Source organism: Pangasianodon hypophthalmus, chromosome 18 (assembly GCF_027358585.1).
Source record: "Pangasianodon hypophthalmus isolate fPanHyp1 chromosome 18, fPanHyp1.pri, whole genome shotgun sequence".
In the NCBI taxonomy this organism is placed as follows: Eukaryota; Metazoa; Chordata; class Actinopteri; order Siluriformes; family Pangasiidae; genus Pangasianodon; species Pangasianodon hypophthalmus.
Genome location: NC_069727.1, coordinates 6,748,315 through 6,764,097, shown reverse-complemented (window position 1 = coordinate 6,764,097; position 15,783 = coordinate 6,748,315). Strand labels below are relative to the sequence as shown.

The 15,783-nt window shown below is 40.1% G+C and overlaps 1 protein-coding gene across 8 annotated transcripts in view; it reads right to left on the bottom strand.

Moving 5' to 3' along the window:
* Window positions 1-1,228: 1,228 nt before the first annotated feature.
* Window positions 1,229-15,783, bottom strand: part of flncb (filamin C, gamma b (actin binding protein 280)) — a 74,730-nt gene continuing 60,175 nt past the window's right edge. For 2 of the 8 annotated variants that reach the window (XM_026923700.3, XM_026923702.3), the window contains 21 exons: window positions 13,802-13,991; window positions 13,623-13,646; window positions 13,240-13,487; window positions 12,490-12,582; window positions 12,095-12,194; window positions 11,005-11,145; window positions 10,743-10,871; window positions 10,390-10,563; window positions 9,956-10,117; window positions 9,198-9,401; window positions 8,189-8,341; window positions 7,348-7,470; window positions 6,773-7,003; window positions 6,262-6,531; window positions 5,997-6,134; window positions 5,667-5,782; window positions 5,172-5,304; window positions 4,851-5,027; window positions 3,929-4,147; window positions 2,480-2,686; window positions 1,229-2,233 (listed from right to left, as the gene is read on the bottom strand). In XM_026923700.3, coding sequence (XP_026779501.2) covers window positions 2,046-2,233; window positions 2,480-2,686; window positions 3,929-4,147; window positions 4,851-5,027; window positions 5,172-5,304; window positions 5,667-5,782; window positions 5,997-6,134; window positions 6,262-6,531; window positions 6,773-7,003; window positions 7,348-7,470; window positions 8,189-8,341; window positions 9,198-9,401; window positions 9,956-10,117; window positions 10,390-10,563; window positions 10,743-10,871; window positions 11,005-11,145; window positions 12,095-12,194; window positions 12,490-12,582; window positions 13,240-13,487; window positions 13,623-13,646; window positions 13,802-13,991 — 3,420 coding nt within the window. In that variant the 3' untranslated portion in view covers window positions 1,229-2,045. The remainder of the gene's footprint in view (window positions 2,234-2,479; window positions 2,687-3,928; window positions 4,148-4,850; window positions 5,028-5,171; window positions 5,305-5,666; window positions 5,783-5,996; window positions 6,135-6,261; window positions 6,532-6,772; window positions 7,004-7,347; window positions 7,471-8,188; window positions 8,342-9,197; window positions 9,402-9,955; window positions 10,118-10,389; window positions 10,564-10,742; window positions 10,872-11,004; window positions 11,146-12,094; window positions 12,195-12,489; window positions 12,583-13,239; window positions 13,488-13,622; window positions 13,647-13,801; window positions 13,992-15,783) is intronic. The other 6 variants (XM_026923705.3, XM_026923707.3, XM_026923701.3 and 3 more) reach the window with 3 other exon arrangements.

Sequence of the window (15,783 nt, the reverse complement as noted above, 5' to 3'; positions counted from 1 at the left end):
GACAACCAGTCACTTCCATTAACCTCAGACCCTCCAGATGGAGAGTGTGAAGCTTAAAATACAGACACATCCCATGGACTAAACAGCAAACAATCCCCCATCGTAGTTAAACACTTACACAGCAAGATACGAGTTAGAAAATGGAGGCATTCATTCTTTCTTTTTCTCTCGCAGGTTAGTGTCTAATTTAACACCTGCAGAATTCAGACTTGCCTCAGGTGTGGGGCCATTTTGTATTATTCGTATCTAATCATCTCTTGCGCCTTCCTCTGGCTTTAACATGATGAGGAATCGATTTGTGGCAGAAATATGCGAGTTTAATTCACAGAGACGCTACGCCTCAACCATTTACATCATCATCGCAAATGACCACGTTTTCCATGAGGCATTCATCATTTGCTCTTTTTCATTAAACGTGACATACCAGCTTTGCTTTTTTCTCTCCTTTGAAGTTTATAAGACAAACTGCAAAATGCAACTTCTTCTGTCCTGAAGATTTTCCCAGAATTGTAACCTAAAGTTACAGATTGACCTCTGAATGTTTAAAAAGCACTGACACCGGAGACTCCTTCCAAAAAATGCTAAATAAATGTCTCCTCACAGAATACTTATTTTATGTTCTTATATCATATATATTCTCCTTGTACTTTTCCATGTCTTGTACTGTTAAAACCTGAAACTCAAATAGGGATTAACTTCATCCCCACAGTGAAACATGGTGGTGGTAGCATAATGTTGAGCATTATCTTTTGGTTGTTTCTCTGACTAATGCCCTCTATTACCTGTCACTGACTTTTGTTGGATGGCCTCTTCTAGACACAATCGTTGTTGTGCCATATTTTTTCAAATTTATATTTTCTAACCAAACCCTAATTTATTCTTTCCCAGAACTTTGTCCCAGACTGGTTTTGATTCCTTGTTCCTTGTTCTTCATGATGCTGCTTGTTTAGGCATGTTCTATCGCAAACTCTAGATCCATAACATTATCCCAATCACACCCATTTCAGTTCCAGGTTGTAACGTTACATCATGTAGAAAAGTACTTATGCAAGGTACTATATTATGTTATTGTTAACACTTAACAGGTCAAGTTGCATTTTGGCCTTGAGGTGATCTTGGAATTGGAATTGGAATTGGCCCATTGACCAGCAGGGGGCATTTTATTTCAAAACAAAAGTTTCAAACGATTAAAAATTGGCGTAATATAATAATACAAAACCAGTGCACATTTTTGAATGGCAAAATAGCAAATAAAACTTTAATATGCCTGCACAGAATCAACAAACAACAGGGTAAGTTGTTTCCATACACATCAATTATTTCATCCATATAAAATCACTATAAAATGGCACTCTTTAATACTGCTCTGCTTAAACTTCTATGGCTTTTCAAACATTCCCATGATAAGTGGTACAAAAGTCTCTTTCGCCAGATCATGCAACGCTGTCAGTAGGCACAGCAGGAAAAATCAGGATGAGTTTAAGCCTGAGACATGCTTCTCGTCAGCCTTTTTCAACTTATGACTTACCAGCAAAGACTAAAGCCTTAGAATTGTGACCTTTTTGTTCTTTCTCCCAAAAATAAGATGATTGTTGTGAAGGAAAGAGAGAAAGTGAACTAAATAAATAAAAGTTGAAGTGGCTTCAGTCATTTTAGGGTAGTTGATGTCTAAGCATTTTTTTTTTAAAGATCACATCAATCTATTTGGCTGTTTTGACATTCACTCACTTTTCATACATTCTCTAGCATCACAAAAATAGAAAGTACAAAAAAATACTATTAGCAAAAAAAAAAGAGCCACGGAAATAACACTAGTGAATCAATGATCTTATAAAAACAGCAGGTGGATAGTATGCAAACATGGAGCATGATGGCACGGAAACTAAGCAATACTGTGATGTGATGTGATGTCATCTTGATTGCTCGTCAGACGGTGAGATAGAAAATTGTGAAATGATTTGGCACTGTCGGCGAGCACTGTCTTTCCTTCAGGACAGACAGCCAAGTCTCTGAGATTAGAGAGAGGGGTGTGGGTTAGGTCCCTATTAAGGCACTGTGACGTGGAAGGGGCTGCCAGGCACCATCTCATCACCCCATTTGACGATAAGGATGTAGTCTCCTTTCTCCTTGACTGTGTATGTGACATTGTACATCCTGTTGCCCATGTGCTTGACATAGACCTCTTCACACGGAGTCTTTGGCCCATGCACACCCACCATCAGCATGTTTGTCCCTGCAGAATTAAATCATATTTATTAATAAAATTATTTAGATTTCATACCACTTTTTTAGCCTAGTCATTTATGGTTCAGTTATGATTTGACCATTCCTTGGGGTGTGTAAACTTTTGCACTCAACTCTAAGAGCACAGATGTGTAAAAGCTATGCGAACTGTATGCAACAATTCTTTTAAAAATAGATTTTCACTAATGGTTTCTGTGGGTTAGGATTACAGTGAGGGGAGTGTTGGTCATCTCACCAGCTTTACTGCAGTCTACCGTGAAGGTGTTCTTCTGGCCGATGAAGGCTTTAGAGAGACCGGACCCTCGTGACACCACTTTGCTGGCATCGGACGAAAATTTGGGCAAGGAGGCAAAAGATCCAGCCATGGTGGATGACTTAGTCACTGTCTCCACTAGCACAGATGAGGTCTCATGGAGACTGTGCCCTCCAGACAGACGTGGACCTGCACACAGAGTCAAAGAGAGAGAAGTTTCTATATAACTCTGCTACTTGTAAGTAATACTACACGGGACTGGGCTCTGACACTACATGGGACTGGGCTATATGACAATATTATATAGATACTGTGATAAATTAACTCACAGTACTGCACATACACCTGTATAAGCTAAGCTAGCCAGCTACAGTAGCACATAGCACTGCAAAAATGTTAGCCAGCTATCTAGCTGCTATGTAGCCATCTAAGAGTTAGTTTAATAATCAGCTAGGTAACCAGAGCTTTGTTTTAATTACATGATATAGCTACATAGATTAAAACTAGCTAGCTTCGTACTAAGTTTAACTAGCTACTACTGAACAGATAATTAGCCAGCTTTACTAGCAAAGTATCTACTATTAGCCTGCTGTGTGGACCGGTAGCTAATGTCAATAGCAAGCTAGCTAACCTTAGGTATGTTGTGTAAACCAGTATTCTGTATGAAGCTAACTATTAAGTAACACCATTGCCAGCTTCACTACTTACATCAGGATGTTATACTGTGTAAACCAGTAGCCAAGGTTGCTAGCAAGCCAGATACAATTTGGCTAACCATGGTGTAGTTAAAACCGTTACAAGGTTTGCTAGCTAACTTTGGCTAACTACTGTGTAAATCAGTAGCCTTCATACTCTCAAACTGGTAGCTATCCTGTTATAGAGGAAGAAGACGCTACAAGGAATTGTGACATATTTAGTTGTAAATATTATACATTGCTCTTGTCTGTATGCTTTCATTTTGCCCGGTTTTCTGTGGTAACTTTTTAAACAGACAAATAAAAGTATTGTTTAATCATTCACAGGTTTTTTTAAATGCTGCACTCTGACAGGAAAAAACTAGCATGAAAATGTTACTAGTATTATAAAGTTATAATTTTGCCATATCCTCCACCAAGTTATGAGCAAATTCTTCGCTCAACATTGGCTCATTCAGTCTCTCTCTCTCACACACACATACACACACACACACACACATTCAAGCTTTTTACAGAAACCTCCAATTCAGCATTGTGTAACATTGCAGTGTGACTAGAATAACATGGGAAGTGGCACGACCACAAGCACCAATACCACTTTCCAATTCAGGAGGCATCTCCGTGTGTCACATTCTACACAGCTATCCAAAAAAACCCTAATTTTCTTTCTTATACTAAACATACAGCAGATCGGGTTTAAAATAGCTCAGTGTTGTGCAACAACACAATGTCTCACCAGAGACTTTAGCTTTGAATGGGCTGCCGACGATATGCTGTGGTCCTCCATATTTGATGGAGATGAGGTAGCTGCCGGGGGCCATGGGTGTGTACGTGACCTTATAACCCTCGGGACACTCTTGGCAGTCCATCTTCACCTTGGAGGGTCCGTCAATGGTGACAGACAGAGCTCCGGTTCCAGCATTGACTGTGTTTACGATGAATTCAGAGGGCACACCTTGGAAAGATGGAAAGAGAAAAGATGAAGCCTGTTCAGTACTTAACAGCAGAGGAAATATTTCATAGCATCCCACTGACTTACACCTTCTCTTTTTTTCACTGTACAGCAAAACAGGCTCACATTTAAAAAATTGCCAATATGTCATATATTCTATAACACATTATAACTCCCAGTATGGATACTACACCAGAGCCTGAAGTGTAGTTCATTACAACATTAGCAGAGTTATTGTTACCACCCTGATTATTTTACAATAACAACACATCCCGAAGTGTTTTATTCCTCTTATAAAATGAATACAATTTTTCATTTCTTAGAGAACATCATAATTTTTATCAGTTCATTGTTACCTTGTAATGTTGTGGAATGTGCATGAAACAAGCAGGTTCCTGTTAACTCTTATGTTATAGCAGACCAATCAGAATTGAGAATTCAAAAGCACTCTGCTGTAAAGAAAGGGTGAAAAAACTAAACTATTTTTAACAAACATTTTTTTGTTACTTTGTTACATCTGTGAAGCCAAATATTAAATGACTTGCTCTAGTATAAAATATACTTTGTATTGTTTATTTATTGTTTTTCTGGGGTAAACTTTTGCACTCAGCTGTATTTTGACACACTGCTCCTGGTACAGTACTTTTGATTTAAGGTTGAGTGTGTGTTGCATGTGTATGTTTTAGGAGTGAGTGAGGTCGGTTACCTGTGGTTCCTCCCTCCAGGCCTGGGCCAAAAGCGGACACCATGCCTGGGTCTCCAGCTTGACCTGGTTCTCCAACACGGATCTTAAAGGGGCTGCCAGGAATGTGGCTCCCGTTGAAGCGTACATCGATGGAGTGGACGCCATTCTCACGTGGGATGAAGCGAATCGCATGCTTGTCTGCAGAGAGGAGACATAAAGGGTTAAAGACAAACAGAATGCTCTCTAAAGACATACAATAAATAGCTATTCTAATGTGACTTTTACATGGATATATGTGGTGTGTGTGTGTGTGTGTGTGTGTGTGTGTGTGCGTGTGCTCACCATTGTCTAGTTCTGTGATGTAGCACTCCTCCACTGCACCGGAGGGTGTGTGAACCTTGGCATCAATCATACCCCTTGCTCCGTTCAGCTGCACTGCAAAGGAAGCTTCCTGGTTCACTTTTAGACCTGTTTCCTGTGAAGCAGACAGAAAAAAGACTAGTGTAAATAAATTTTATTGCTGTATTTATGAGGAACACAACCATTTTTTGTATGGAACTGATTCATGGGTTTGTTAGTACCATGTCTTATTTGCAGTAAAGAGAAAGCTAAAGACAGGGTTTTCATTTTAGTAATTACTGTTATAAGAGACGTGGCTACATGGATGGCACAGGTTGTCAGATGCCAACCTTGAAATTAGTCTTGCCTACCATGCCTAACCCTAACTCTAACCTCAGATAATCTCTGAGAGGCTTATTATTCTTGTGCAATTCATGAGTCATGTGCATGTGTGTGAGAGAAAGAGAGAGAAAGAACAAGGGAAAGAGAGAAACACACCTGCAGGCTAGTAACAGTAAGTCTGCGGGCGTCGTCGGACAGCGTTGCTATGGGAACGATGAATGGACTGTCCGGGATGTGCTCATCATTGAATTTGATCGACACCTCATAGTCACCTGTCAATCATCGAAATACAGCCTCTTCAACAACCTCATTAACACACTGGATCAACATGGAGCTAACAATCATATCAAGACATTAATAAAACATATTTACATATGAGGAACAAATTTTTTAAAAAAACTACAAGAAAAATTCTGAGGTTATTTGGCTGCAAATACTGGCTGTGAACCTGCTGTGAACATATGTACCTGTTTTATTAGATCTTACCAGGCTCTTGGACCACATAGGCCACTCCACAGGAGCCGTCCTTCCTGTCTTCAAATGAGATTTCAGCTTTACTGGGTCCCTCAACAGCGATGGACAAACCACCTGCACCTGCCTCGCGCGTCCAGATACTGAACTCCGCTACAAGTCACGAGCAAACACACACATATGAGACAAAAAGGTCTCAGAGATACTATTTCCAAACCCTGAATGGAAGTGTGTTTAATCTGATGCCTATTTAATACAGTCAACATCAAGGTTAACATACCTGGCACTCCTGCTACTCCTCGGTCGAGACCGGTACCACCTGCACGCACTTTATGGGCTCCTCCTTCTCCAAGTGGGCCTACGGTGAACTGGAAGGGGCTGCCGGGAACATGTTGACCCCGGTATTTCACATTAACTGTGTGAGGGCCCATCTCCTGGGGCACAAAGCGCACACTGTAGGTGCTGTCTTCGCCCTCAATGATCTCAGCCTCCTCCATTTTTCCACTGGGACTCGTCACCTGAGCTGTCATCTCCTGAGTACTTGTCTCGCCTGAGAGAGAGAGAAAGAAATGGAGCCACAGAGAAAAGTATAAGGAGTTACAGAAGTGCAGATGAAAGGGATTTTTGCAGAAAATTATATCATTACTAAAGCACAAACCTAACATACTGATAGGTTTGTTGCAGATTATCAGTTGGTTTGTAGGTAAATAAACCCAAGTTCACACTAATGTCAGAGCAGCTGAACACCCCACCACCACCACTACCACCACCACACACACACACACACACACCCTCAGATTGGCGGGACTGGATGCCACTGAAGGGCCCCATGAAGCCTCCGAACACGTCTCTGAAGGGGTCTCCCCCAAGCTGCGTGCTCTCCTCCACACGCACTTCGCGCTTGGTTTCGCCTGCCCGCGTCTTGCTGATCTCAGTGCGCTCTGTGCGTGTATATGTGTGGCTGCTTCGTGTGAAGGTGCGCGTTAGCCTTTCTTGGGCCGACACCATCTGAAACCAGTTCCCTGCAGGAGGCATGGGTCCAAAGAGAGGGAGGAAAGACAGAGCAAGAGAGAAGGAGGGAAGAAAAAGCGGTAAGGCAGAGGAAATCAGGACAGCGAGAAAAAACTTGCATGCGGCGTCTACTTTTGTTCATAATACAACCCTTGTTTTGTTTTTTTTTATCATAATAGCTGTTTTTAAAACAATAAGCAGGTGGAAAGGTTGGAACAAAGCGCAGGTGGTGTGACAGATGGAATAAGGTGCCCGAAAGGAAGAAAAGTACTTGTCCTCCAAAATTGTTTCTTTCCCCTCCATTAAGCTGTTTATAATACCTAAAGGGCTCGGTTAAGCTGTAAATTCACTTTACCTGGGATTTTGAGGTTGAGGTCGCAGGTGCTGCCGACAGTAGCTATAGAGGGAGCCTGCCTCCTCCTGGTGATGCTCTCCTTCATCCTGCCCTCCCCCAGCACCTTTACTGTGAATGGACTTCCTGTAGAGAGGCGCACAACACAGAAACATTACAAATAACCCCAAACTCTTCAACTTCTAGTCATGTCTCAAATGTAGGAACATTACTACGGGATCACAAAGCTTCAGTGCAACAATATGCCTTATTTCTGGCTGTGTCTCAAATGCAGGACAATTTGCTAAGACCTCATAGTATAGAAAAGGAGAGCTTTTGGTTGCATTTCAGTGTGGCACGACTGCAAAGCACTGATGAAAGTGAAATGCGATACAACAGAAAATTGTTCATTTCTGATGCAAAGTCAATGTTTATTTCTTTAAAAAACAAAAAAAATCAATCGCCTGCTGAGATCAAGCAAGACGTAAGAGTGGCAGTGAAGGTTTTGCTTTTCTGTGTGATACGTTTTCTGTATGTCTCTAATGAAAGGCAATACCAATTTGTGCATTGTGTGTCGCTTTATTTTACTGGTGTGGAATGCAATGTAGCAACATGCATTGCTTTAAATGGGGACTGCGTTCACCTTTGACAGCATATAATTCTTAAAAAGCAATCCCCTGCTGAATGTTTTCCATTAAAGAGAACAATGCATTAAATGTCCTGCTTTTCAGTGCGGTGTGTTTTCTGTATGTCACTAATGAAAAGCAATAATGTGTATTTATTTGTTTTTGTCAATGATGCATTTGAAATATAACATACTGAAATATAACACACTATTAAAGTGAATATGTGCCATGTTCTGTACCTGGCACGTGCTGGTCCGCAAACTTGATGTTGATGATGTAGGTGCCCGGCTCCGTGGGGCAGTAGGTCACTTTGCATGTACCATCCTCTATGTCTTCACAGTTAATGTCCACTTTGCTGGGACCTTCGATGGAAAGACCCAGGCCACCATAACCTAACAGTGGTTGGGGAGATATTCACCATTATCATGACTGTTACAATTTGAGAACTGCTCAAATAATGTAATATATTTGTGTTAGGACTGATTATTAGTCACAGCCTATAAAAGTGCAGTATGGTGTTCTGCAAGGTTCTGTTTTAGGCCCCCTAGTGTTCTCCATTAATATTCATCCCCTCCAATATAATGTAGGCTTTGCCCTCTATTCTCATAACTATACTTACAATATCTATTACTATAATTACTATATCTACATAGATATCTATTCTAACTATACTTACTTTAGCTAGGTTTAGCATGAAATGGAAGACTGTGTTGAGATAAACAGATGTTAAATGAATGTTAATAAATGTTAAATCCAATCCTAAATTTTGATGAAGTACTACTGGTGGTCTGCTCGCAATAGGGTTACTGATTTCACCCTACAGCACGAGCGAAAAAAGTGGGTTAAAGCACATTTACCCAGTCTTATTCAAGCTACACAGGCTGCCTACTAAGTTCTGCATTAACTACTGTACAAGATCCTACTCGTGACATTTAATCCTCTGAATTATTTAACTCTGGCACATCTTGCTGATTTCCTGAAGCAGTATAGCCCATCGTTAGCACTTTCACTCAGCTGAGGCAGGGTCTCTGAGAATGACAATTTTCTTTTTTTTTTTTGTGATTTGAGTAAAATGAAAAGTGACTTTGTGATTTGAGTAAAATGAAAAGTGCACTATAAATACAGATTATTGTACATTTCACACAGATTTTCTGAGAATATGAATAATTCAATTTAATTCAATTCGTTTAAAAATGCAGCTCAATGTATTATGATTTGTGACTTGTTGATTGAGATATCGACTCTCACCTGCATTTCTGGTGTCCACGATGAACTCGGCCACCTCAAAGGTGTGTCCCTCCACCAGTCCTTTGCCAAAAACTTTCACTTTACTGGCGTCTCCGATCTCTGATTGCCCCACCATGATTTTGAACGGGCTGTTGGTCACATGTTTGCCGTTCTTCTTCACACTCACCACATGCTCACCCACTTCCTTAGGAGTGAAGGAGATCCCTGTGGAGAAAACAGAGAGAAGATGACTCCTCTCCAAGCTGGTCATCAATGAAGCATCAGATTTCAATAATTAATGGAGTGAAATACTATGAAGTGTGTTGAGGCCCTCCTGCAAGCCGTTTATTTTCTAATATGTCTAATTCAGTGTGGTTGATGGGCACTGTTTTCCAAAAATATGTTTTTTTTTCTAGCTAGGCAGGTCATTTACTAGATTCTTTTAGATAGATATTAATTATCAGCCTACCAGAAAGTTCACATATGTTGACAGAGCTCAAAACATTCCAACAGCTCTTCGGCATAGTCCAATGTGTCAAAAAATAATTGGATGCACATTTTGCGTTATATCAATACAGTCTAAAACCTTAATTATAAAGACCGAGGTCTAAACCTCCTATAAATAAAGTAAAAAAAACAAAACCTTTTCCCGCATTTCAAAAAAAGCCAAACATTCAAAGACACTAAAATAGAACCATTAATTAATCTGGCTCTGTCTAGGCGAGATGTTAAGAGAAGAGAGTGAGATGCCACTGATGGTGTTCTGCAGATTTGCTCACCGATGTGACGGTTAGGCAGTCTCTTGAGCAGACAGGGCTCCTCATTACCAGATGGAGCTCGGATGCTTGCAGTGAGAGAACTCAGGTCTGTCTCTGTTATCTTCAGGGACACGTCAGTCGCTGTGCCCACGTTCAACTGGGACGTTCTCATGGAGTCATCGCCTTCACAAGAGAAAGACCAGCACGGATATGGAAAAGAAAGTAGAGAAGAGATGGAGGGTTAAAATTCTGCAAAATTATGGCATTCATAAGACAAATAAGGAATAAAACACAATAGGTCTGCTGTTGAAGGAAAATATTCAACAACGATGTGGTGTGATGTAGCTAGATGTATAGCAGAGATACTGTCACCACCCCGACATACCCCACAGTGTTTTATTCCTCTTATATTCCACACTGACATGCACTAACCATACACATACACACATACACACCTGTAATCTTGGCTGTGAAGGGGCTCCCAGGGATGTGCTTGTCGTCGAATTTGACAATGATATTATAGTCTCCTGGTGCAGTGGGCAGGTAGGACACAGTGCAGGTGCCGTCTTTATTGTCCTTACAGCTGATCTCTGCTTTAGACGGACCTTCCACTGCCAGAGACAGTCCACCTGAAACAAAAGAGAAAAACAGCATCTGAATAATAATGCAAGAGCCAGAAAACAAAAATCTAAATCCTGCTAGGTAATAAAGGTTACACAAGTGAGGCCATTAGGGAAGAAAAGCACTACTTAGCAGGAAATGGAAAGCAATAGCAAGACTTTAGAGGGCTGTTGAGTTAAGAAAATACCTTCTCCTGCATCCTTGGTGACAATCGTGAAGATCGCGGGTTTGTTAACCATTCCGTGACTCAGGCCAGGCCCATAAGCAGTCACATGACCACTGTTTATGGCATCGACGTAGAACTGCAGTGGACTTCCTGTCAAAGGAGGTAAACAGATCAAACACGGGGCTTCATTTCTGGTACACAGTTTTGAAAAAGTGTAACGAAATGATAAGAAAAACTCCTGGATATATATTTAGATATATATGGATATATTTAGATATATCACCTGGTATGTGGTTGCCATCATACTTGATGTCCATCTCATGCAGGCCTTTCTCAGTAGGGGCGTATTTCACCGTCACCGTGCCGTCCTTATTGTCAGTGATGTGAGGCCGAGCTGTCTTGCCAGAAGGCATTCGTACCTCACCTAAAGAACACAGTGATACACTCATTCCTCTGGTGCTACATGAAATGGTTATCATTTTTGTAATTTTTTTTAATTTGTACACTGTAAAAAAAAACAGCTCCTAGTTATATAGTCAACTCCAGAATTATTGGCACCCTTCAAGCAAATGCGCAAAAATGATTGTATAAAAATTTTACTCACAATTGAAGAAACTACTTATGTTTCCTCTAACATAAATAATTCTCATAACTTTTTTGGTAAATAATAGCATTTTCTCTAGGGGTGGTGCAGTGGGTAGCTTTCCATGGTTTCTGGTTTGATCCTGGGCTCAGGTTATGCCAGTCATTGGACCAGCATCCCGTCCCAGGGTGTATTTCTGCCTAACACCCATCCTAAACTTGCAACCAGACCTAAACAGAAATGGTTTTCAGGCACATAAAATCAGTGTTTTGAACTGGTCATCTCAGTCTCTGGATTTGAACTCTAATGGAACTGTGTCACTTGATGCTTCCTAGAATTAAAATGTCCAACATTAACACTAATATGTCCAGCATTAACACTAATATGATGTGAATTTAGGTTATGCTCAGTAGATTGTATATAACAAGGTTTTAATAATGTTTATTGCATGTCACCGAAAATAATAATGCAATTATTAGTCATTTCAACCTAACAGAACTACTGTTACATAGCAATACAGGTCTTTATGAATAAAAACCATTTACAAATATCTAATTTGAGATTCATTAAACAAATTACCAGACCTCAATTAACCCCTTATATGTGGTCCTTAGAGTGTTACCATTTTTATGTTTATATGCTTAAGCGCAAAATATCAGTTATTGCATATGTTGTATGGTTAATAATCTATATTGCTGATTTTCAAGAAGGTGATAATAGTATATTATCTAGTAGCAGTATGTCATGGCATCTGGTTTATATAGTTTATACAAATGTGCTCAGATCAAACCTGTGATCTCTCCTTTCTGCACTGTAAACGGGATGACCAGACTGAAAGGACGAAGCATGGGCTCCATGCCGTTAATGGCTGTCACCGGTTCCTCAGTGGCCTGGAACAGAAACAGATTCATGTAAGCACCATTAACTAGTGAGAGGTTTGCGTACAGAGCCAGCTGAGAGGATCCTACTCAACAGAAACAAGCAAGCCATGCACAAAAGAAGCTACAAGTCAAGAAGGTTTCAGTTGAAATGCTGACTTGGGTAGTTGAACTATAGTTGAAATGTTGCAGCTGAAATGATTTTGAGGAGAAGATGGATGGAGAGGATGGCTGAGGGGTTAAAACGAGTGCATGAATGGGATGGAGATTGTAAAAGGGAAGTTGTGGAGAGGGCTTAAATGTGTACCCAGTGAGGGGAGTAGCCCTGGTAAGGCGAGTAGGGCTGCTGTAACTGCACTTTATCACACGGCTCCTCTATTATAGGAACGGTATCACACGCCTGGAGATGGAGGAAGTCACATGGTTAGTTAGCTAAAACCACACTCATGCATTTTATCTGTCATTGTTGCCAGGTAATCAACATGATTCTAATACACAAATAAGCTTCTGACGTTACAGTTATCTCCTGAAATTACAAGGTGCATATTGTAATATTAGATTTATACCACAGCACTGTTGAATACTCAATTCTGATTGGTCAAAATGTGTTGATTATAAGAGCAGCTCTGACAGTATTGTTAGCATTGGCCAATTGCTGTGGTATAAGTGGAATGAAACACTTTGCTGTTATAGGATGATAATCAACTTCAGGTGGATGTTATAACAACTGTTCACTTAAGATAGCTGTAAATTTCCATAAGCCACTGTTGGATTATAGTATAGCATGCATTTGGAGTAAACAGTGTTTATGTGTGTTAAAAATGTGAATGTACTGTATAACATAATATAAACAATAATCCTCAAACAAACTTCAAATGGTTAAATATTAGGAATATTGATTAAGACCATTTCCAATGCACTGGAAATCTATCCCAAAGCTCAAGGACCCATTGCTAGTCCATCTTTCTCTACTCCAGATCCCAGCACATTCCATATTCTATTCCAACTCAGCAAATACTGACACATATTGACTCCCCATAATGCAGAATGCACTCACCACCACATGGAAGGGGCTGTTGGGGATGTGCTCTCCTCCAAAGCGAATGGTAATGATGTATTTCCCTGGCTCTGGAGCTGTGTAGTAGATATCGAAAGTTCCATCTGAGTTCTCGACCACATCCACATCCAGCTCAGCCCCATCGGGGGTGGACACTTTGCACGTGACTTTTCCCTTCCCAGCAGCCTTTGCATCCACAGTGATGACGGTCTCCTCGCCAATCTGAATGGTGGGTCCGAGTCCAGAGCCTGGTCAGGATTAAATTTACAATTATAGTTAATAATACAAGGCTGGCTTTGTATCCAACAACTTTTTACCATGAAGCACAATATGGGGGTCTATGATTTAGTTTTAGTTAAAATGTTTAGTACTGAACTACTCACCCAGGCCATGTCCTCCAATGGAAACTGCAAGAAAATATTATAATACACACCATTAATACACACAAGATATGCGTGGCAGTAGTATTTTAATTATTTAATTATATTGATTGAAGTCATCTTGTGAAATCTATAGCTTAACCAAAGGAAGCCAAGATTTTCAGATTTGATCAGATGCTTACCTGTGACCAAACACTTGCTGGCGTCTCCAGTGGGCAGCGCATGGATGCGGTATGGAGAGAAAGGAATCTCATCTCCACCATATTTGATGGTGATGGTGTAGCGGCCTGTCATATCCGGCACATAGGACACTGTGTATGTTCCATCTCTGTTATCCCTGATGTTCGCTTTCTTTGGCTTTCCCTCTGGATCCTATTTAAAACACATTCAGTTTAACAAACAAGTACGCCATTTGTGTCTGCATGTATCATCCATAGTTAATACTCAAATCAAGCAAAACATGGCTCTTTCTCATAAATACATGAATCTATAGCTGATATAACAACTCCCAACTTTAGAAAAAGCAATTAAATTTGTATAAAAATGTGTTAACTAGGTTTTAGGGAGCAAAGCTTCTTTATTAGTTAGTTATGTAATGGAAACCACATTGAATAATTAGATCAAACTCAATGGAGTGTCAGTCCACAGAGACCAGCAGAGGTAGAATATTACAAAAAATCAAGGATTTTCCTAAATTAAAGTACATATTTTCTGTGCATTTCACAGTGTTATTAAATAATTTAGCTGTTACACTACAAAAAATGACATCCTATAAGCCAGAGACCTCCGCAGAACAAGAAATAAGTGCCTTGCGTGTATAATTAGTAAATTACTGAATATTACTGAATATTATTATATATTACTGAACCAGAAACCAAATAACAGTTTTAAGTCAATTTAAGTAAACACATAAAGAAACTACAGTTAACACGTAAAGAATTAGCACCATTTCAGTCAGTAGAGAAAAAATACCCTAAAGCATGGTGTCTTTGAGCTGCTGCAAGGGCACTAGAGTATCAGCGATTCATAAATCATTTGAAAACACTGTAAAATGTAAAGAAAATATATTTATTTGGAGAAAAATGATCGGACACCACAGCGCTGTTGAAGTCTCAATTCTGTGCTCGCTATGATATGGTATCGTTTCTATAGTAACAACTTACACAGGGCCTTGTAAACGGGTTAAAAAACACATATAATTGTTGATATGGTGAAGTTTTCTGAAAGGAGATGTTTATTTAACAATTTTGGAAAGAATGTCTGTTGTCAGCACTTCGTAACAGTTTTCTGACACAGGAAAGTCTTTACAACGGACAGTTTTGCAGTTTCTGACAAGCTGCATTTTTTGTTTTCAAGAGAGAGAAAAAAGAGACGCCAGTTGAGAGAATGACGATAGCAGGCACTGTATTGTTTCGTGGACGTTAAAAATGACAGTACAAATGGATACAAATTATGACATCATTCATTAATAAATAGAAAATTGGGCTCCTGAGGTGCGCAACAAAAAATGCAGTCACCTTATCATCAGGAGATTGCAAGTTTGTATACTGACGATGGGTGGAAGGGATGATATACTCTTTCTCCCATCGATCACAGCAACACTAGACAGCTGTGAGCGTCTATGAGCTTATGTATGAGGAAGAGGGCAGATAGCGCTCTCGTCAAAGTGTGTTGTGCTGCCCTGTGACACAGCATTAGCAGTAGTTCAAAAAGATGCGGATGGCTGGCTTCATGTGTAACGGAGGAAGCGCGTGTCAGCCCTCCCACTCCCCACTTGGTAGCTGTCGTATGATGTAGGAAACATCTGGCTGGTGGATAGGAATTGGCAGGTGACCAAATTGGGGAGAAAATGGGGGAAAATCCAAACAAACAAATAGAATTGTTTGTGTTGGCAAATTGCTGTGGTATAAGTGGAATAAAACACTTTGTGACATGCTGTTAGCGGAAAATAATCAACTTTGCGTTTTATTCCTCACTTAATTTGTTCAAGATTTATCAAATGGCAGGCAAGGAGAAACTTCACATCAGTAAATACACTCTAGCAGCACACTGGTCTCGAAAAGGAATAACATTTGTTTCTGAGTGAAGTTTCCACCATTTTCCTGTAGTATATAAGGCATTATGTATATAAGGCATTATGAATGTTCAAGGCATAGCGGCTGAG